The sequence below is a fragment of the Falco peregrinus genome, chromosome 10 (genome assembly GCF_023634155.1).
Source record: "Falco peregrinus isolate bFalPer1 chromosome 10, bFalPer1.pri, whole genome shotgun sequence".
NCBI lineage: Eukaryota > Metazoa > Chordata > Aves > Falconiformes > Falconidae > Falco > Falco peregrinus.
The window spans coordinates 913,953-937,127 of NC_073730.1; the positions used below are offsets into that span (position 1 = coordinate 913,953).

A 23,175-nucleotide genomic window follows, 5' to 3' on the forward strand; every position below is an offset into this window, starting at 1 on the left:
CGAATATGTTGGCCTAATTCTTGATTTGGGGAACATTTTCACTAATTCCTAGAAGTGTGACTGGTCCCTGTCCCTGCACTCTTACAATAGGTAGCTGCACTGACCTTTTTATTTTGCTGCCTGAAGTAGCTAGGCAGGCTTTACAGTGGCCAGATCTTAGAAGAAGAAAAAGAAATGAACTGTTCTCTGTCATCCAATGAGCACCCGTAAGTCGATCTGCATCCAAGGCTCTTTAACCTTCCATCTTCAAAGGTATGCTAAATTCTCCATTCTGACACGTGCCTCTAAAAACAGCCAACAGGCTTTGGACCTACAGCTTTCTCAGATTATCTTCACATCTAGTCTCAGAGAGCTTTCTCTCCACAGCTGACGCCCTCAGCTTGGTCAGTTCCGCCACCCTGACTGCCGCTGGCTCAAGCAAGGCTGCCAGGAAGCACTTGGCTGAGCAAATAATTGTGAATGAAATATTTGATCTAGGGTAACAGCAAAATGAAATTAAATGTTTTAACCAAGTGTGACTGTACATGTTGCTTACATGGCTCTCTAAGTATTTTCAATTATGTTTTGTAAAGAGAGATTAGGAATACGCAGTGATAAACTAGGAGCACTGAATCTTTTGAGTGACTGATTGTTCCTTTAATGACTTCAAGCAAAAGAAAAATGAAGTTTCCTTCCTTTGTAATGAAAGAAACATGACACTTACCTGGGTCCACACACAGGTTTATGGGAATGAAACGATGTGTTTTCCTACTGAAACCTGTGTGTATGTCCTACTCGTGTGTGTGAAATTTCCCACTGAAATCCCACATATGGGACAGAACAAGATTTTGTGCATTTAGAAGAATATTATCAGTTCGCAGAGTCCAATAGAACAAAATAATTTCCACCTTGTCAACTATTAATTATCTTTTTTATTTGTTCTAAAAACACTAGGCTAAAAGCCAGCAAGAAATAGTAAAAATATCACAACTGTAACATACAAAACCTCAAACAAAAAGAAATACTGTACCAATAAAAATCTACAAGGTTTGGAGGAAAACTTTTAAGTATTTTCCAATTCTGAAAACAGGTCAGATGCATTCATGAAAACAGTCCCTTTAAATAAAAGTAAGCATAAGAAATAGATGTGCAAGCATGCAGAATTTTAAGCTTTATGAGTAAACAGAATGTGTTTTCTGTCAGAACCGTTGCAATCATTCAAATGCCAATCTCCAAACTCTTCTTTGAGTCTAACATTGAAATCTCAGATTAATGGATGTGGAGCAACAAGGACACCTTGAGGCAAGTCAGAAAAATGCAAAATTCCCTATTCCACATTGACATGAGAGGACTTACAGATTCTCCATAAACCTGAATTCCTTGGAATTGCCACCTGATGCAAACGATAAGCTCTTAAAACTGTTAGGCAAAGTCCCACGTGTTCCACAGAGTAGTATTAAAGCAGTGCTTGGTCAGCACTCCTGAAATGCTAGAATATATGCTTACCAGTTGGGTTAATCTACTTGTTGATAGTTTTGAAGACAGACCTGTTTTTGCAATGCACTATTCTTGTTATTCTGAGTTGCTTTTCTCCTCATTACAGAACTCAAAAAAAAATCCTTCCCACTGCTCAGTATTACACTGTACATATTTTTAAAAGACAAAGTATAAAAATAGTGAAAAGGTTTCTGAACAAGTATTAAATGCAAATTACACAAAAATTAAACTTTCACAGTTCTTTGTCACTCTCTACAAGTTTCAAGTATTCCTTTAAATTTTTACCTTTGAAAAACTGATATAATACTAAATATTCCCCTCCTCAAAAAAAAAAAAAGAAAAAGTGGGAAGAGGAAGAAATCTTACACTCTTATTTTGTTTAATATTTTTTGCACATGACAAAGCACTTTTTTTTTTTAGTATAGCTTCTAAGTTAGAACTGGAGCTGTGGGGCCATTTGTAGAGCTCTCTGTTCCCTTAGTGCTATCTGCAGCCTTAGAATCTTCACACACTTCAGAAGGCTCATTTTCCTCTGGCGCTGGTGGTGTAAGATCAATAGTGATTAAATCAGCTTCCTGATCTTTTTTTTCTACCTCACTGCAAAATTCAACTTTATCTTCCTGCTGGCTGCTCTTCTTTACTTGTCCATTCTGTGCAGGGTAGGTGCTGGCAATGGTGTCATACAGAAATTGGTAATGTTCCTTAAGGATGAAGAGAAGAAGATAGTATGAATGGAATGCTCAGAGCCCAAGAATAAACCTATTCTTTCTCTATTTTCTTAAATTTTAGAAAGTAATATGTAGTTGAACATGCAAGACTGCATAGGAAGCAGCTTCCACAGTTTCTGGTGTGCAGAGTGTTGCTTCTATGGTTTATTCTGATTTCATGTGTACGTACTGTTTCTGTAACTGCCTGCACCAGACGTTCCAAGTTTGTCACTCAGTACCCTCTTGGTGCACAATGTACAAAAAATTTGCTTTTCACAGCACCCAAGTTGTAAACAACAGGTATTGTAAGGAGTCCAGGAAAGCCATCTAATAACCTGCCCCATCTCGTTGACACCGGTCTGGTTTGTTAGTACATGCACAGTGCATGCCGGAGACATCACTCCTCTGGAGGGATTTAACCAAAACAAGCCCAGGGCCGCCAGCCTGTGAAATGGAGTTAGCCCTCTAACTGCAGAAGGGACACTGTGCATGTGCACCCCTCAGCCAATGGCAGAACCATCAATTTATGCAATTTATAGTTTTATAATATGCCCCGTTCCACAAAGGTGTTACAGAATTGCAGCTCTGGACATCTCACAGACTCCTTCATTCTTATATAGTAGCGGCCAGTTCCCAAGTAGTGGTGACTGGCTGTGAATGTCCTGATTAGAAGTAGTGTTCCCTATGAAGAAATTATGCATAAGGTTATGAGGACATTAGTGATCATGCTAAGTAATCTCATATGTTTTTTCTGGTAATTCCTAAGATTTACTTACAAAGTTGGAGACCACTCCCAGCCTGGTACGACGAAGAGCTTTTACTACTTGGAAAACATCTATTACTTCTTCTATTTCTGCACTTTCCAAGAGGGTCATTAAAGCACAAAATACACCAGTCTGCTGTGATCCATCACTAGAAGATGATGTAAAATGTACATGTAAATTTAAAATGTAAAATCAGCAAGTCCTCTCACTAAATGTTAGATTTATTTCAAGGCCTACATAATGAATTACATTTCCAAAACATTTTTGACTAGACTGAAATTGTTACAATTGAGAATATCTGTAAGACACACACAAGACACAGTTTATCTAGAGGCTACCTGGATCTCACGTGGCCACTTAAGGGGTAAGAGAGAAATGAGAAGCTTCAGACTTACATTTCCAACAATTGTTAGCAGGATTGTCCTCTGTTTTAGATGGTATGCAAGACTATTCCTGGAAATGGTCCTAAAAAATGAGCTTTCTGTACTGGAGCAAGAGATTAACCTAAAAGCTGTAGTAGTATGCTACAAGAGCACTCTGACCTAGAATTTCTTCTCAAAATACATGTACCAGACAAGAGAAGCTAGCTCTGACCACCTACTCCATGCCCATGCTGGCCAAGGAGAAGTGTGCTCACTTTTCATGATTGCAATCCAAAAGGTCAAGCTTGAGCCATTCAAGGACTCTTCTAGGGAGAGCTGAGTCTCCAGACACATGGAAAGGCTTGGTGGAAAAGGTAGGCATCCCAAAACCGAGGTTGCTATGTATATCCAGAACTTAGAGCTAGGTTAAGGTACGTGCTGAATTCAGACCCACCGGCAGTGGATGACGAGCGGGACACTGCGGGTACTCCTGTTGTCCTCAGTGCCTGATCTGACTGGAACCTTTTGTCTGAGGTTGAAAATCATGCTAACTAAATCTTTGGGGTTTTCTGGAATATCCAAGCCACTCCACTTGTGATACTGGTATTGATATACCTTCTGTGTTTCTTTTGTCTGAAAAACAGCAGTGGAGACGTAGTCAATGTTCAGGTTAAAATAAAGATTCATATAGTACATCTATTGCAGCTGATTTGTAAAAGAAAAATTATATTCCTGAGGAACTGCATGGTGATGTAAGTTTTACTTCATGAATATGAGGTAGTAGAAATCCAAGCTTTGCTCAAAGTACAGAAGACAGCTGGCCTCCTGAGACTCCACTACCACCACCTCAGCAATCCCCTAAACAGAAATGCTGAGCTAATTCATAGCATTTATCATGACTGGCTGCTGGTCTGGAGGAGAAAAATATTTCCATTTCTTACAACAGGAGGTAAGCGCTGTGGAAACTGTTCCTTCCCTTTCTTTAGGCTAAGTTTATAATAGGGAATGAAATTTAAAACTTCCTTTTGGAATTTGCAAAGAAACTTTTACCTTCAGATGTGTAACAACAAATGCACGTATGGTATAGCTAGAACAACAGTTGACATCTGTCATTTGAACTTCTATGCCATCGTACACTTGTTTTCCTTCTCCCCAGTACTGTGCACAGAGTTCCTAAAATAGATAAAACTACAAGTCAGTGCTCCATTCAAACCTGCTTTGAATTTATCTTCCACATGCACTTACAGAATATATTGACTTTAAAGTAGTGGGAATGTCACTGTATTTTAAAGTACAGCATCATACACTTGTCCCCTCATTAGAAAGTAAATTAAGAAGGTACATAATAGGACAGATTATATTGGAAGTGCAAATTCCTCATCCTATGCAACATGCTTAAATGGAGGAAGGGAATAAGAGAGTGCAGTGCAGTGTTTTCTTTGCACGTAGAGGACCCATAATGTGTCGGTGTGAAGACATGATCTCACCTGATCTCCTTCTTTCAGCTCTGTCAGCATAACAATGACTTTGACTTTTCTTTGGAAGACCATTTGCCAGAAGTCAGAGATAGTTTCCTGCAGTGGTCCCTGTGTTGCAATCATGGCTTTTGGACCCCAGTAACCCTATTAAAGAAATTTGAAGTATTTTTTTCTTAAATTCATTTGAAATGTGATTGTCAAGCAACAGAACTCATTGCCAGGTAATGAATACCCAGCAAAATAAACTAATGAACCCTTTTATTTATAGAGAAAGTATGCCTATCACATTAGGCGATGGTTTTACAGGAATTCTACGAGCCAAATGGCATTAAATTCAGTCCCCTAAACAACACTACCACTTCCAGACTGACAACAAGGTATACTCATGCCCCAGTGGATGAGATCTCACCCTGCTGTTTTCTGCAAAGCATGTTTTTAAGGGCTAAAACATTTAGTTCTACCCAGCTGTTTAATTTGACCACTAAGAAACTGAGTTTATACCACATAAGATTGGTGCACCAGTTTACACTGAGCTACCCAAAAGTAAAAATACATCTCTTCTGAATAGATATCCTAACTATCCAGCATTTTAAAAAATTCAGATAAATCAAATTTAGCTTGTCATTCCAAAAAAGTTACTTCATTAGTGACAAATAACTGCTATCCACCTTTTGGAGGTATATATGATACCAAAAAACCTGATGGCCCCACTTTTCACTAGTAGGGTTTTGTATATGTGAATAACTAGACTTGCATTTCACTAACAGGGAAAATTTTAATGTGGATCAACTTGTAGGCAGATGCCCACTAAGAGAAATACATGAGGCCAGTCTGAATGCTAGTGGTTTGAAACAACACACACAAAAATATGTTCCTGTGTTTAGTCTCACTATTTGAGACCACACGGTTTAAGGCCATGTAAGAGAAAAAGATGATCTCATTACTGCAGCAAACTGTAGATTTTCATGATTAAAACTACAGATGGATTTGCCAATCGACTGTCAGAACTTTCTCCCTTATTCAGGTGAATCCTGTTCTATTTGTGAAGCCAGTAAGCGAGTAAGAGCTCAAGCTAGAATATTGTTTTAGCTGCGAGCTTGTGAAATACTTGCAGTGGATCCTCTCAATACATACAGTTATGAAAGAAGCATTGATGTATCTGGTTGATTCCTCACAGTCACTGTCCTCATCTGAGGAATCATCCGAATCATGTTCACCCTCCTTACTGCATTCATCTTCGTGCCTGATGGGCACCCGGTTAAAGTCATCTGCACGAGACAAAGTGTCACCGTCAGGCCATGCTGCCACTCAGGTACAGCATTGAGGGGGCTTCTGCATGTGCAGGGTGGGAAATGGATAGAAAAAGGGCAGTCCTTTCACAACAGACTGCAGAACAAAGGCCACTTTATTTGAAATAAACTCTCCCAATAATTCACACTTTTAAAAACTCATCTCTTTTTTTTAAAACACTATCAGAAGTTTCTAGTTTTACAGTATTGAGAAAGTTAATCAAATATATCTCAGTAATGTAATTTACTGTCCTCATTTTTTCAAAATTTAGTAGGTTTTCTTACAGAAGATAACAGATAAAATATGGGAAGGTTCATGGAAAATACTTACATGGAATTACATTGGCATTCCTATTTTTGCTTTTATTTTCTTCACGATTCCCAGTGTTCTGTGTCCGCCACCCTTTATAGGAAGGTAATCTCTAAAGAAAGAGGATGTTTGGTATTATGCTTGATTAAAATGGTTCCTGGGATCATTGTCCCTTCTGGACACCCACACCCAGTCTTCTTCTCCCAGCGCCTTACTTCTTAACTTTAATGATTTAAACTTTGGCCACATCTGGGCTATAATTTAAAAATGCCTGCTATACCACGTACAACAGCACGGGACATCAAGCACACAGACACAAGTAATCATTCTATGCTCCTCATCTTTGTTACAAATATTAATATCAAAAGCAGGAATAAAATTTCATTAATTTATACCTTTTTTCATAAACATAAAGAAACTGTTTCTGTGGCAGAGAAATAAGATAGCACAGAAATTATCTATTATGTCGGGTATCTCTATCTCATGACTACCGTGCAAGGCATGTTCTGATGTAAGTGCAAGGTAAGGGCACTAGAATGCAATGCTTATTTACCTGAAACTCTGCCTCCAACAGAGAAGGTTCACTCGGAGGATCTTTTCTTTTCAGATTGTTGAGGTAGGAGTGCAGCTCTGAGAGACTGACCTCTGTTTCTCCATACTGATTGTATTCCACTAGCGCTTGATGGATAAGGATGTACTGAGACTGGTGTTTCCCATTTGATGGGTTTAAAAATGAAGTTATTAATAAGTAAAAACAAAACCAACATAAGAATTATATCACTCTTTTAAACCATTGTAAGAAACTATTACTCCCATGATGTTATTAGTGTTAATAATACGAAGCACTAAATACATATGTTATATTAAATACATAAATATTAAATAAATATTAAATAGGCATTAAATACAAGTATTAAAAATCAGAGTGGCTTCCAAGTTAGACATTTTGGAGGACATTTAGTGTGTAGGATGAACGGTGTTTGGCATATAAATGTAATGTCATTCAAGAAATATGCAACTGAGATTTGAAAGGTCTGCAAAACACTTAAATAAGTCAAAAACAGGCAATGCATCAGTCCATAACTTTTATTGTACTCTCAACTCTACTGAAGACAGTACCTAAACTGTCTACCTAGACAGACAGTTTTTAGAATCTGAAAATCAAGTTTGACTATGCAAGGTCAATTTTGCATTTGTGATTTGTATGCCAAAAGCTGGATTATCAACATAAAATGTTCTTCTTGGCTTCTTTTTTAAAGCCTAAACTTAAAAGTTGAGGTTTCTAAACCTGGAAAACTGTGTTGGAAGTTTTTCTCTCTCTTAATATTTTCCAGAGCTACATTTTGTATTAACAACTTCAACTGAATTGCAGCAAAACCCAAAACAGAACAGCGCAGTTCTGAGCAATACTGATGAAACCCTAGCAAAGGAGAATACTAAGTGACAGGAGTTTTAGTGACATACCTCCACTTGAACCATGAGGCACCGCTGCCGACGCAGCTTCACAACATAGCCATAAACATCTACTCTGCCTTCTGCATCCAGCCCCTCCAGCATGGCATCAATTCCTATATATGTCCCAGTGCGCCCCACGCCAGCACTGCAAAGCACAAAGGGATTTGGTTATCGAGTGGGAATGGTATCACTGACGGGAACAGTCAGTGAGAAAGCATAAGAGAAAATGTGTAACAGGACACGAAGCAACTGAAAACAGTTCTTGCTGTAAATTAATTGGCAACACAAAAAAAAAAAAAAAAAAAAAAAAGATTAATTTGCATTTTAAATACCTTTCATTGAAAGTAAGGCAAATATGGCCAAAAGTGGTGATTATAGCCAGAGTAGCCCAACATTTATCTGGCTGCTTTCTGAAAGTCCAAAAGTTTGTGTATCCTCAAATTTTATCAACCCAATTATCAGATCCTTCAGAAAACTGGCCTTTTTAATGCATCTTTGTCTGCCTTACTTTCAAGTAATCAAGTCATAAAATTTAGGATTAGTCAAATACCTTTGCCAGCTCCCTTTTCTGAATAGCTTTATTTCATGTTCATATAACGTTAACAAAATTTTACTGTTAACATTAACATTAACAAAATCATATGTATTTACCTGCAATGAACCACTATTGGGCCACTAAAAAAGTTGCTGAGAGCATTAACTCTGCGTCGGAGTTTAAGAAGGAGATGTGGATCCTCAGGGACTCCATGGTCTGGCCAGCTTGTAAACTGAATATGAGTGACATCTCTTCCAGCTGTCCTTTCCTTTCCCTAGACAAAGTGAAATGTGGGGGTTTTTAATATATATACACAAAGCCAAAATCAAGTGCAGATATACAAAGCAGAAGAAAAATAAGGGCAACAGTCATCAAATGTTGAAACAGAAATTTCTCTTTCATTCAGTGTGCTGTAATGTTGTAATCCAAATGGTCTCAGGTTACAAGATTTTTCATATTCAATTTTAATTTAAAAATATCCATGAATCAGGAATACACAAGACTCCAACAGAGGACAAGCAGGAGGTTCATTGTTGCTAAAAATAAGTTTTTCTCAGGTTAGCCTATGATCCAGAGTACAATAGTCTCCCCACTCTTGGCCCGTGTATAGTTCTGCTTACTTCAAGGGGTACAGACTGGTAATTCTCTTGCATCTCCTAGGAGGAGCCTGCTGATTACAACAGATTTAAAAAGAAGAAAAAAATAAACTGCAACTCAGAGTTCTACCATTTAGAAGTAGGTACAATAAACCCTTTGATTTTTCATGAGACTGACTCTCTTAAGTCACTTGATTAAATCACGTCAGGTCTTGAGTCCTGCTTTCATATATTGCTGCTAGATTAAAAGAGAGGACATACACTTTGGTAACCATGATTATAAAAACAAAATGAGAAAGACATCTCACTGGCATTCTGTCACTGGCCAAGATTTAGCATGGCTATACAGGCCACTGCCCAGTAACGACCAAGTTCGTATTCAAAGTTGAACTATCCAGTTGTGGCACAGTTATTCACACAGTTATTTGCGATTGTTTCAGTAATTATACATCACTATTCCACCAGAACTGCAGAATCCACTTTCTCACCAGGGACCACTCTCAAATTCCACAACCAATATCAGTTTTGTCTATATTAATGTGATGTCAGCCAGAGAGCAGACAGCTCTCAAAATATCAGCTCTCAACCTGCAGCAGTCTCTTAGTTCTAAGGTCAGATTCTTGTAGTCACAGAGCAGTGTCTTTGTTAATAGTTAATTCTTAACATCCCGATGTTCTTACTGTCTTCGTGTGAAGTTACAACTTCCTTTTAATCAGACTACTTCCTGAGAAAATTTTAATGCCACATGAGACAGCAGAATGGGAATTTCCAGCCGTAGTCATGGATCAAGATGGGTGGAGTCTGTCACAACCATTTTGCTGAAGATCCCTCAGCAGATTTACTCTTCGAGTCTCAATGCTTTTAGCTACGACTTACGCCCCATTTACCCTCACTGAAATACTTTCTCAAAAGGCCTGTGAGGAACATTTGGCCTTAAATGGCCAATTTTGTTCTCAATTACACACAGAGCAACTAATGAGATTTCAGATGTATAAAAGACAGCAATTAACCAGCCTTAATGATTCTACATGTAGCCAAATGATAATTTAAAAAAAACACTTATGTTTATAAATGCACTTGAGATTGCCCGAATTTGTAATTGTCCCACCGTACAATTACCATGAGGGTAGATAATGTCACTCTATGATTCACATTGACTTTACTTGCAGAAGGTTATGCTGAGATACACACAAACCAGTAACATTTCTGTGTTAAAGAACAAGCTGAACATCTAAGGAAATCACCATGTGTGAAGTTCTCCGTACTTAACAGCATATTAACAGTTTCCTCCTAAATGTATATTCCAGAGTACAAAGAAAAATACATTCTAAGTTGGGAAATATATTTCTAACTCACATTTCTTGTAAGGAATGACACCTACAGCTAAGAAGTTTTCTCCTAAGCTGTATACTGCACAGGGAAAAACAGCAGTGCTTCTCCCATTGATAACTGACTCTTCTTTTAAAAGGATCTCTCAACGACGCTTACAGACTTGAATAGCCCAGTTCCAGTCAGCCTTACACTTTTGAATCAACTTACGTTTGTGATGTGTAGTTTTTGAATGACATAGTCTGGACACGTTTTACTTTCATTGATCTTCACGATGATGTCCCCATACATTGCAGATCCATTCTCCATTGATGGCCAGTACTGGGCACATTTGTTCTGTGAAGATATGAAGTTAGGTGAGTAGCATGACGTAAAGTGGCAGAGATCTGAGAGCTACAAGTCTGATTTAAAATAGATGGCAACTCAGTATAGTTTTACCAACTTCTGACAGGTCTTGTACTCCCCTGAAAAGGCTGTCACTGCTTAGGATGCCAGTGCCAAGTAATTCCAAATATCCAACAGTTCAGGTCTCTGACCTGAAATTTATGCCCATGGAATTTAGCTTTGAATATAAAGTGGGGAAAAAATCCTGTACACAAGCTGAAAAAGTGAACAGCTACTGCTGCTGTTGCCTGAAGGTTGTAGAAAAGTTTGTGGCTACTTCTATGGCTTTTCAGTCTTCGGTGAGGGATGTTGGCCCTGCCTGCCTATAGCATCAACTTGGGGATGCTGTAAATCTGCATGCTACCAACATTTTCACCTTTAAAAGCAGTTAAAACAGCAGTTCCTCTTCTTTCTGCTGTATCTGGAATAAGGAATAAAAGCAAGCCAGAAGCATCTAGAAGCATGCAGTTGAAGGTAGGGCAAAGACAACAGATAAAAAAAATATTCTGTCTAGGATTTACTGAGGGCATTGCCAGGATATCAAAAGATAATACATAGGAGAAAAATACAAATGATATCTTTTATGACAGGTCTGTGAGGAGCTAGAATTCTACCTTGAGCCCTTTTCTGGATTTATTAGCTATAGTTTGGAAGCTGTCTGTCTGCTACTTATAGCTGTGACTAAAGTGACATTTTCTGATGAGACTGGTAATTCCATAGGGCAACACTGCTTTGATATGCTTTCCTACATAGGTTTTGCCACAAGAGAACAGCAAAGAATGAATACAAAGTACTAAGAAGAAAATGTAGTTCACCAGAGCACAGCAACTCATTCTGTTTTCAGATAAAAGAAGGATGGAAAGATGGATATTTCTCACCCTCTTTCCTTCCTCACAGCGAGTCACCATGACAATAATTGTTGCCTTCTGTTCCCAGATCATCCTCCAGAAATCATCCATGGTTTCATCCTTGGGGCCTAGCAGGAAATGTTTAAGAGAGTTTTTCAGAAAAACTACATGAAAAAAAAAAAACAAAAAACCTTGCCTTCTTGACTCGCTTAGCCACACAGTCTGAAAACCTAACCAGAGATCATGCAAAGAATAGCCACAGACTTGATTTCATTATGACTGCTGCCATTATGCTACAACATTTTAAAAGTCTCATATATAACTTCAGTGCATAGCTGTGAAATCTGAAAACTTTTGGTGTAAAACTATACATCATGAGAAATCTGTCTTTGAAGTACAATTTATTTATCTTAACAAAATGTCTTAAGCAAAAATTCATTGGCAACTTCTTCCTATTAGATATCAGAATTTCAGATTTTCAATTTTTCTTTAAATTTACTAATACTTTTTTACTATTTTTTAACAAAAAATGGATTAATAAAGAAAGCATATTCTTTTAATGTTAAAAAATACCTTGTGCAGCAATGTATTTTCTTGGTTCTTTGAAGCCCTGTAAGAAAGTATAACATTATCAATGCACAGAAAGGAAGCATGATCAATTCAAAAGATTTGCCACTTTCAAAATAGATTCGATATCCAACAGTCCAATAATGCCAAATACATTATAAAGATGGAAAAAACTCAAATGGAAATCCTCAAATGAGTTCATGAAATGTACAGACTACAGAATTTCTTCATAGCACCTAAGACTTTTTTTAAGAATAAGTCACTCACATCAATATAACTTGCATTGATATAGTCTGATCCTGGGTCTCCTGGGATCTCCGAGAGCTCAACACGGTTATGATCATCTGTTTAAGTCATTTAAAACAAAATAATTATCTCAAGGCACTGAGAAAAAAAATACTTACAAAACATGCAAAAGTTGTAACAAATACTCACATGGAAGGATATCAATGTAGCGGTTCTTGTTCTGATTATGGCTTTTTTTGGCCTCCTTTATTGAAAATTTAGTGAAAACTCTAGGAATACTCTGTAAAATACAACGTTTCTTTACTGGGTAAGCATATTGCTAAAATAGCTTCTACTTATAGTCAAATGTGTATGGAAGAAATTTGGTACTCCCGAGTCTGGAAGGTAAAATTCTGTTTCATATGCCAGTACTTCACATATTTATCTAAAATCAACAATTTATTTTCCCTTAATATAAATAATGTATATATATCCACAATTATATATTTTTATATCCTCATGGCTATGCAGTAAGAGAAAGTATTAAGATGTACTTTAGAATGAGAAGTATTTAAACTGTATTTTACACTTCTGCTGAAAACCACCTTCAGGAAAAAAAGTGCCATGATCTTATAATGAGGAAAGGTTGGTAGCAAAATTAACTGAAACCTATTCGCTCTTAGATGGGAATTAACTCAGTTTCTTAGATTCTTATTATTTTATATACTTATAACCAGTGCATACACTTCACACAACTCTTGAACAGAATTATTCCAACCACCTGGCTACAAATCTGTGGTATATTTTAAGCCAAAACCAAACCTGAAATTCATCCAAGAAAAGTCTTCCTTCATCAGCAATCTTCCTCTTGTACATGTCCAGCAGTTGCTCCGAAGGTATTGGCTCGATGTTCAGAAGTTGCCTGTCATCATCTTTAACTGTGTAAATACATTGAACATTTATTGCTACTGTCTTTGAAAATGTAGATTGCATTTCAATAAATGTGATTCTCAAACTGTCAGATAAATTAACAAAAGGACAACCTCTTTAGCAAAGCATGTTTAGTTTTCAAAACAATGGTGTTGCCTAAGGCAGGTTGAGCAAACGGGCCCTGGGCAGAGCAGAACCTGTTCACCTCTGCCACCCCACTGGATGAGGAGGAGGCTACCCACAAGGACATTGCATCAACAGCATTTCTGTACAAGGTGGGGACTGTCACGTCCAGATCACCACAACAGCCCCAACATCCACAACAGTTCATGGCCTTGCCCTCTGCTTCAGTTCTGGTCATCTATCGTCAGCGGTAAAACAGATTACTGTGCAATCAACCTACAAATGTAACAACATGTGGTGCCTACTTTTACAAATTTCTCCAAATTATTCTCTGAGTTGCAATAATCTGTATTATCTTTAATGATAAAGTAATGACTGAACAAGATCTAACATCTCTAACTGGACATTTATTCATTTTTAATTTACACTGAAAAGATATTTTTTTTAACAATCATGTGTCAAAGCAAATGGATTTGAATATTAACACAACTTCTCATTTAATGTTGTTAATTTCTGTGGGCTCAAATGACATAAATTATTTCATTCTTGAAGTTTCCTGGTATCGACTGATTCTGCCTTTCTTCATAGGCTTTGAAATTTTGCAGTAAAAACTGACTGGCTTATGTTTAAATTCTTGCTTTGAAAAAGGTGCACAGGAAAGGCAAATTCTGGTTGAAGCTGTATTTGATTCTGGACTTACTCTTAGGGCTAAACATACCACAACTATTATCTAGGATAATAAAATTTGGGTTGTAATTAAATAATAACCAAGAGTTTTTGAAGTACTGATAAACTTTCAACTCATTTAAGTATAAATACTTCTGCTATGTATTTTCTGAAGTATTTTTTCCTCCAAATGAGGTGTTATCCTGTTGATATCTATAATTTATTTATACGACCTAGAACGTAAATAATCCAAAGATGGCAGCTAGACATGTGACATTTTATTTCCACTTGCTAAATATATAAAGATACTTACTTGCAACAAGGTTCACGCCTTCAGAAGAATTGCTGTAAGAAACAAAAACATCTGTAAAAGCCTTGCCTAGTAAGACATATAGATGATAATGAGTTAAGCAGTTTGGTATGTGAACACCAAGACCATTTATAATCAGCAGCTGCATTACAAGCTCTCTGTGAAATTAGTACAAGAGGGCTACAACTGGGACTTAGAGGCCCAACGCAGAGGTGGTTGGAAGCCTTGTCCTCCTACTCTGAGTGTTATTGAGGGGGAGAAACAAGAGAACCACATCAAACAGCTTTACTGCTTGCACAACTTTGTCCATATTACCTGCAGCAAATACCTTTAGTTTCTTCACTGGAGTGCCTGCTCACACCATCTTTGTTTCTCTTGCTAAATAAGTGACAAAAAGCTAACATATACATAAAATACAATGAAATTGAGTTTAATTGCTAAGTAGCCAAGAACAAGCCAGACTCTCTGGAGCTGTACAAGCAAAAATTAGCTTTGCTTCCTTAAGCATAGAAGTTTCCATCTGAGCAAGAGCAGCTCCCTGTCCCGCTAAGGGACAGAACAGGGCAGGGAACAGGGCTGGAAGACACAAGTCCCCAAGTTGTGCTGTTGCCGGAGGGCTGACGTGTTTCTGAAGAAACTGCCCTAACTGCTCTGTCTCTACCAGCAGCAAATGCCCCCTCACACGTTGCACCACCTCCTTCACAGCAATAGCAGCAATTATCCTGGTCTTCCAGTGCTCTGGCAGCCATCAGGGAAGGCAGTGCCCACTCTTCTGCCAGCATCCACTGTCCTGCAGACCTGCCAAGGCACCTAGAGATGACTATAATAAACAAAGCCTCCCTGAGATATTGGTTTGGGTGAATAGACATTTGGAAGTGTTCCAAGAAAGTGTGTATTATTTTCACTACTTTAAATTTAAATAATGGAGGAAAAGGTTTCTGACATTTGTGAACATTTTTTCACAAAACTAGTGACGAGACATTTTGTTCCAGCAGATGGGCTCTTCTGTGCCCTAAGAATGAGTATAGCAGAGAGATTTGAAATCTTTCATTGCATTTGCATTGGCAGACAAACCACTAAAACTTGAGTTCCTTTTGAAAGGATTAAAAGGTAAAAGGATGTCTTTTGTAACTTGTAAACTTGTAAAATTTTTGCTTTACCCATTGGGAAATCTTGTGGAAAAACAGAAAGCCTCCTCTCCCCACCCACCTGCTTTACATGAAACATGAAGCTTACCTAAGCTTTTTCTTGTGAAGTTCATAGATTTTGTACAGAACCAGTAGTAAAGCAATTGATGTCAGAACAATCAAGAATGCTAAGAATATAATCAGGGCTCTAGAATTATCTAGCAACAGAAAAAAGAATACATTTATTATTTCTTGAAAGCATAATTAATGGAATTTCAAAATTACATTTTTTTCCTTTTTTAAAAAGATCTGTATATTTCCTAGAATCAAGACACACTGACTTTTTTGTGAAAAAAATAATTAAATAGTTTTCAGATTTTAGTGTAAGTTTGTTATTCCAAAGTGCCAAAAACTTTTAAGCTCACAGAAAAGGAAGGAACTTCATTTCTTCATTAGTAAAACTGTCACTTAAACTCTCTACATCCATTGTCACAATGCTACAACTCACTCATTGGTTCGGCATTACCGCACCTGCCTCCCGCTCTGTGTGAGCGGTACACCTGAGCGGAGCTCTCAGCTGCTCCTCATCTGGGAGCTGGAACCCCGGACAAGTCACAGATGTTCAGTTCCTGAAATGCAGGCTCTGAACACAGGGAAACACTCCTGAAGTGAACACTTTAATTTAGAGACATGAATTTCTAGTTGCATTCAAATGTTTCCTGAAGAAACCACAGCTGTGTAATAATTCTGAATTACAGTCAATGACTTGTCAACACGATCTGTTACATTAATGCTGCATGAGGATATTGTTTTTTTCAAATGCAGATCAACTATTTACTATAAAAGGCAGTTTGGATTTTTAGTTAGGAGCAATTGTAGTGGAAATCACAGTTTACACTATTACTCTATGCTATGCTGAAGTCAATAAGTAAAAATGCTGTATATCTTTACTTACATCTGGTTTTTATACTCTTCTTTACTGGCTGCCCTCTATGTTCTCCATTAAACACCAAGATCTGCATGCAGTGGGTGAGAATAGAGAAGATATAACAAGTAAAATTTTCTGCATAAAAATTTTTATAAAGCAAAACACAATGGATATTCTAAATACATCCATCTATTTTCAACAGATCAACCTCACTGACGGCAGGATCTGCTGTCTATCTTTTTATAGCCATTTATAGTGCAGCTCAGGTTTCTGCTGAAGTTACAGCAAGATCTAGATCCAAAAATATGCAGATGACTGGAAAAAAAAGTTAGTGAAATAGAAGACATTTTACAAAATCAGACCTATCTCAAGAAAAAATCAAATTTATCTCTTATCAAAATAAAATCTCTCAACTCTGAAAAATAACCATGCAATACATAATAAACCATCATTATTTTATTTCCTTCAACAGTAAATATACAAATAGCCAACTGAATTGGATATTTTTAATACAAGTTCCTATATGGGAAGTAATTCATAGAAGTTTAAATTATAGAAGCCAAAATAAATATTTTTAAAAGATGCTTTCTTGCAACGTTAAATTTTGGATACTTTAACTGGTATTAAAATACTGACTTTGTTTAGATGTGTTTATACTTCAAAGTACATTTTACATTTATCCAATCCTTAATCGAAATTCCTGTCAGATCCAATAGTCAGCTTGAAGTTTGTACGTCAAATATTTCACTTTTCTGATGAAGCAAAATCAATCTTATCATTAAACTAAAGACTTAATGCTAAACAGTGGATAATATTAACACGACTGAAAAATAGCTATTTTAATAGTAATATTCTCCAGCTGCAAATCCTCCAAAAGGGGAGGAGAAGGACTTCCAGCACCATTGCTGACTGCAGACCAAGTTCTTCCTGAGCCTGCCTTCCCCCTAAGGGACACCTCTCCTGAAGGCTCAAAGGACTGTGCCCCAGCTCCCTCCCTCTGCTCTAAAAGGACGATGTGTTCAGGGGGTTGGTGGTTTCTGAATTCTGCAGCTGGAAAGAAAGCAACGGCAGGTGGTACCACCCAGAGGAGCAGCAGAGGTGGCAGAGAAAACAAGGAAGAAGCTTCTCAAATAGCAAAAGCCAGAAACCTAGTGCAGCAGTTGGGGTCAAAACCTCACTAAACCAACAAAGTATATTGGGTAGGTGCCTGGGTACTCTCTGAACAATTCAGTGTGCACACGGAAAGGAGTTGTGACATCCGCCAGCTCTCACAGGTGATCTGTTTTTCTCTGCAGCCTTCCATAACTTGACCCAGAATTCTTTCATTACTAGTTAAGTCCATAAGGCTTTCTCTGTTTTTCCAGTAAGAACTGGGCAAAATAAGTTTGAAGCAGAAGCAAGGGCTTAAAGCCAAGCAGATGCCAGTTTCTTCCGTGTGGCAAGCATTTTCGGCTCCTACAGGACCTCACTTTTATTTTCCAAATACAAACCTTTCTGAGTAGAATTTGTGGTCTTGGGCCAACACCTAGTACAACGCAAGTTGTACTGCATTTCCTCAGGAGACACATACAAGAGAGGAAAAGATTGTGGGAAAGGAATGAAAATGGTTCCTAAAAGTAAGAAAACTCCATCATTCCTACTGGTTACTTACTTACCTAAACTTTACTGAGAGGAGCTATCAGAATATAAAAAACATTCCTACTGGCCACATTAAGGGGATCAGGCAAAACCATTGGCTTTACAAGCAACAAATGCCAAAAGGGTGAAATGCCTGAAAGAAGAGAAAATAGCAGGAGGCCTTCAGGAGAGGGAAGCTTGTAAAGAAAGGATGATATATTTTGCAAGGAAACAAGGACAGGCTTGTAACAGGCTGATGTAAGGACATGAGAAAGGATCTGAACTGCTCTACACTAACTAGTCCCTGAAGCATCAAAAATCTTCACAGCAAAAAATTCTGAACAATTTATTTCTGAGCAATTATCTCAAGATTTAAACCCCGTATTTATTCTCTGATTGAAATGACAGTCACATATTCATTTAATGAAATTGTTGGAAACACTAAAATATTGGTTATACTTCAGAAACTGTTTTAAAACTTAGAGAAAACCCAAATTTCTCTCTGTCCAATGTACACACAATCCATTGAGCTTGTATTTCTCATGTTGTCAGAACCTATGTGGAATAGCACATAAGGGATTGATCAATAGGCTGGACACATAGCATTTTATTTCCGAAGTAACAGCTACTTCTTTACATCTGTGGCCTACAGATCCATAGATTAACTCCTCTGCCACCATATTTGCCTTTTTTCCTAAAATCAAATATAATATGATTAAACAATGAAAATACAGCAATATTTTATGTATTGAATTTAATAAGCCTACTTACCGTAAATGTATAGTTTGTCAAATACATGAGATTTTCTTTTTTAAAATCACAACGATTGTCGCTTCTGTCTTTTGTTCCATCATTTTCCCAAGTTAATTCAAATATTTTTTTTTCTCCATACACTTGTTGACTTTTGCACTTTATTTGGACAGCATTATCAGCTGTCAATGTTGCATTAACATCAGTCACTTGCTCTGGTTCTGTTCACAAAAGAAGCGTTACTGGTTCTATTCTCATGATTTCAAACCAAACATTTCAACAGCTGTATGTCTTCATGTCTATTTGTTATCTTCACTCTTAACAATTTCATTTTCTTCCTTAAACATTTCAGTCCCAATTTAACCAGATAAATAAAATCAATTTTGAGTTAACCATAGGCTTATCTGAATGGAAAAGTTGTGAAGGGGAACTGAAAAGGCTGGGATATTCAGAGCTTTTCTGACAGTCAGGCTGCAAAGATAATATGATGGCAAGTCTGTTGCGACTGACGTGAGTTTCTCATTTGAGGAACATGGGACAACAGACAAGATGGGAACAAACAGTATTCTGTGTGAGTCTATGTCTCAAAACTTCTGTAAATGAAATTTTCTACCAGGAGTTACTATTATATTTTAGTATTTGGAATAGCATCCTTTTGCTTAAAGTCTCACATTACCTTAAAGCTGGCCTAACTTTTAACTTTTTAATGACAAGGAATCTGTTAAATCTAATCTGTATTTTCCAACTCTAATTTTTTACGTTGTAGAAAATGGGTTTCAGACTGGGGGCACAGCCCAAGGGACCTCTCATTGAGAGCTTATAAAACTTTTCATCAAGTAAATAAACTTCTGCATAAGGCAGCTCCATTAGCCACATTTCAGTAGAACACCACCGTGGAAATATTCCTCAAAATCACTTCCATTTGCAAGCTAGCATATTAAAAAAAAACAAAAAAAAAACCCCAACCAAACAAAAATCCCACACACACACACAAAAAAAAAAAGGCAGTTGCTTTTTCCTTCTGATGAAGAGCTAAGATGTGTGAGGCTTTATGAGCAGATCGAATGTCCCGGGTGGGGAGTGGCAGGATATTTGGCTTGGCTGTGTGGTTATAACATATCTGCTCATTTTTATCCACATGACAGATTCGTTAGATTCCTATTCAGCATATTACTGAGAGAGCTGTGACAAGGAGAGAGTGAATATTTCCGGAAGCAATGTGTTTGTTGAAGATGAGAAAACGTCTTATAAAATGTAGGGTGTTCTCTCCTTCTAAGGAGTTGTGCTCTACTGATACAGTCTCTTGTTCAAGAAGCCATAAAACTCTTCCATTATGTTCTTGATCATGTTATCTACTCTTGTAACAGTTGGAGAGGGTTTAATAAATACCATTAATTCATGAAGACAAGCAACTTGCTATTTTCCTCAAAAAGTTAGGGAACCAATGTTGTTTTCCAGAGCTATAAATTTATATTGTGGACTGGAGTCTACACCTGAGTTATTAAAATATAAGTGGTCCCCAGAAAGTGGGGGCTACAAAATATAACATGCTCAAACTAGATTATCATAGAGAGAAATGATTGCGCTCAAATTAGGGCTGTCTAAAAGACTTTTTCAGTATCTGTTACAGTTAAGTCTCCAATGAAATGGTTTACATTACCAATCAATTCATTTATCAGATTTATTTTTTTCTGCTAGGGCTTTAGGTGATAATTTTGATCCCTGCATTCTTTCAATGATAAACTAAAATTTGTCAGCTCAATGAGTAATAGGGAGATTCTAATGCTTTTGTGGATTGTCTATAAAACTGGTTACAAAACCTCTCTATATTCTGCATATTCCACAGAGGAATAGGATTCAAATTTAAAACAATAGTCTGCCAGAAGTCCATGTACTTCCCAAAGCTCTACAGAAACACATTTAATAAAAACAGCAGTCAGATTTAATGTTCTTATATGCCTATTTCTACATACTTTTCAGGAGTGCTAAAAGCAACAAAAGATTTAATTATTCCTGTTGGGGTGGGGGGAGGGAGAGGGATCACCACTTTATCACTAGATCACCAGCACAAGACTAATATTTTATGTTTCACTAAAAAAATATTAAAATATTTTGCTTATTCAGTGAAATTAAAGGAAGTATTAATTGAGGATCTTACCAGGTATAAATAAATTTTCCCTATAGCTGTACCTCTATATTAGCTGAGCCTGGAGGTGGTGGAACCAGAGCTAAAATGTATTGGAAGAAACTAGATAAACATGGGGGTGTGTGCGTGTGTGTGTGTGTGTGTTGGTGGTTTTGTGATATTTTTTTTTTTTCTCAAAGAAGTAATTAAAACAGTACAGGGCTCCACACCTAAAGATTAAAAGGGGGAAAAACCCACCACCCCAACAACAGAAAGCAATGTGTCTCCATTACGCCTTGTCTCTATCAGGAAAATATCTGCAGTGTGGTAGTTTTGGGGGGAGCGGGTCAGCTTTTCTTCTAGTTCTATTAATTGAACACGCGTGGCAAACAAAGAACCGGGACCAGGAGGGTAAGCTTTTGAAAGTACAGCCCCAAAAAGGTGCAGAGACCTTTCTGACAGCACACAGGTTGGCATACATTTGGCTTTAACCTAATGTGGAATCTTAGAAGCCGACTGTGTATGGGCATACCCGAACTGCCCAAAACCTGGTACAGGCATCACTGTCGGTGCAGGCTGGATAATGCAGGTCTGCTTTGAGCAAACAGGCAACGACAGAACAGACAGCACATTCTGCACATCCTTGTAGCTTTCATGCCACAAACAAAACAAAATGAAAGTTTTTCATTCTTTTTGCTTAATTTGAATCTTTTTTTTTAGATTGAGACATAATGCTTCCTAAAATTTTATCAAGAATTTCAAATTAAGGCAGATTTTTTAAAAGAAAATCTAGTATATATAACAAGAATACTAACATGAAATGCATAATTACAAATAGATTAACATTAAGTAATGAAAAAAGAAACACTAATGATATGTCAATAAAATTCTTTTAACAGTTTCTTGGCTAATAGTAATAACATGTATGAAATACAATGAAGTACAATAGAAGGTACATATTCCCTGTATTAGTATCAGCATAACAGTTAGCAAACAGGAGACTTACCTGCTGATTTTGTTCTAAAGCTACATCTTCCAGGTTTTCCCATAATTCTTCCATTATTACTGTATTTGCTGTTTGTATATGGAGTCACAGATACAGAACCTAAGCTATAAGGTTCTAATTTTTGGCAAATAAAGTTAGTCATGTTGTCAAGTTCTTTCTCTTTAAGAAAAAATGAAAAATAAAATTAATTAATGAAATTAATGACATTGATGTTAGGAGCACAGTAAGTTTTACACTTCATCAGAGCTACCTGAAGCCACCATCTGTTTTGATTACCTTATACTTACTTGGTTTATCTTCCTTACTAAGGCTAAGTGAAGGCTCAGGAAGAGAAAGAAATATATTCCCCAATCAAAAAGATAGAAAGTTGAGGGTTTGTTCTGTTTTGGTTTTTACTTTCTCAGGATGTCATTTACATAGCTGTAATTGAAAACTAACATAAAAAGAGAGGCTGACACTTTCTTCTGTGTTCAGCCTGGGAAAGGGTTAGGAGGCAGATGTCAAAAGGCACCGAGCACTGGGCAACTCTATTCTGGCACGATGAGAGAGAGAGATGTGCGCTTTTGGTAAGGGCAAGCAGGACAGAAAGGAACTGCACCAGAAGCAACATGAGCGAAGCTATTGCCCACACTGCAGCTGGGGGGGGCTTTGGTCTGGGGAACTGGAGAGCAACGGCTGCTCTGTGCTGCCTTTGGGCTGCCCCAGACATCACCTCCCCACACCCCGGCACACAAACGCAGCCTCCTACGCTGGCCAAACCAGACCAGCCACAGAAGCTGGTGCATGGGGCTGCCACCCTTCTTAGCAGGGGTCAAATGTGGGGCATGGAGAATGGGAGATGATTTGCATATGGGGGGCACAGGAGCATGACAGCCTTCGGTTACTGTGGCAGTCCAGGTTTACAGAACGTGCAGTATGTGAACAGAAAGGATTAATTAACCCAGGAGTAGCTTAAAGCTGACATATATGTCTTAGAATCATGTATTAGGCTATTCATTTTCAAAACCTCATTTTCAAGTCCTTGTTTAGAAGAAAAGATCACACACTTGGAAAACATAGTCCCAGTATAATGGACACAAACGTACCCACCTAAATGTAAGGTGGCCTAAAACATCTGAAAGGAGTCACCATTTAGTAGAAGACAACCACCTGGCATTATCTGTCTAAACATGTATATTCTCACTGCCATACTTAGGACCCCTGACTTTTTCATACTCAGAAGGTAGGTCCCTGTCTTCTCAGAGAATATATTAACCAGCTACAGTAGC

The 23,175-nt window shown here is 37.6% G+C and overlaps 1 protein-coding gene across 13 annotated transcripts in view; it reads right to left on the reverse strand.

Moving 5' to 3' along the window:
• Positions 1-896: 896 nt before the first annotated feature.
• Positions 897-23,175, reverse strand: part of PTPRC (protein tyrosine phosphatase receptor type C) — a 69,260-nt gene continuing 46,981 nt past the window's right edge. For all 13 annotated transcript variants that reach the window (XM_055814979.1, XM_027793350.2, XM_027793352.2 and 10 more), the window contains 21 exons: positions 21,908-22,066; positions 18,798-18,997; positions 16,437-16,497; positions 15,591-15,699; positions 14,358-14,389; positions 13,148-13,263; positions 12,536-12,626; positions 12,368-12,444; positions 12,107-12,143; positions 11,564-11,661; positions 10,512-10,637; positions 8,493-8,650; positions 7,851-7,986; positions 6,940-7,089; positions 6,408-6,498; positions 5,922-6,055; positions 4,797-4,931; positions 4,360-4,482; positions 3,764-3,942; positions 2,960-3,095; positions 897-2,177 (listed from right to left, as the gene is read on the reverse strand). In XM_055814979.1, the coding sequence (XP_055670954.1) occupies positions 1,905-2,177; positions 2,960-3,095; positions 3,764-3,942; positions 4,360-4,482; positions 4,797-4,931; positions 5,922-6,055; positions 6,408-6,498; positions 6,940-7,089; positions 7,851-7,986; positions 8,493-8,650; positions 10,512-10,637; positions 11,564-11,661; positions 12,107-12,143; positions 12,368-12,444; positions 12,536-12,626; positions 13,148-13,263; positions 14,358-14,389; positions 15,591-15,699; positions 16,437-16,497; positions 18,798-18,997; positions 21,908-22,066 (2,621 nt within the window). In that variant the 3' untranslated portion in view covers positions 897-1,904. The remainder of the gene's footprint in view (positions 2,178-2,959; positions 3,096-3,763; positions 3,943-4,359; positions 4,483-4,796; positions 4,932-5,921; positions 6,056-6,407; positions 6,499-6,939; positions 7,090-7,850; positions 7,987-8,492; positions 8,651-10,511; positions 10,638-11,563; positions 11,662-12,106; positions 12,144-12,367; positions 12,445-12,535; positions 12,627-13,147; positions 13,264-14,357; positions 14,390-15,590; positions 15,700-16,436; positions 16,498-18,797; positions 18,998-21,907; positions 22,067-23,175) is intronic.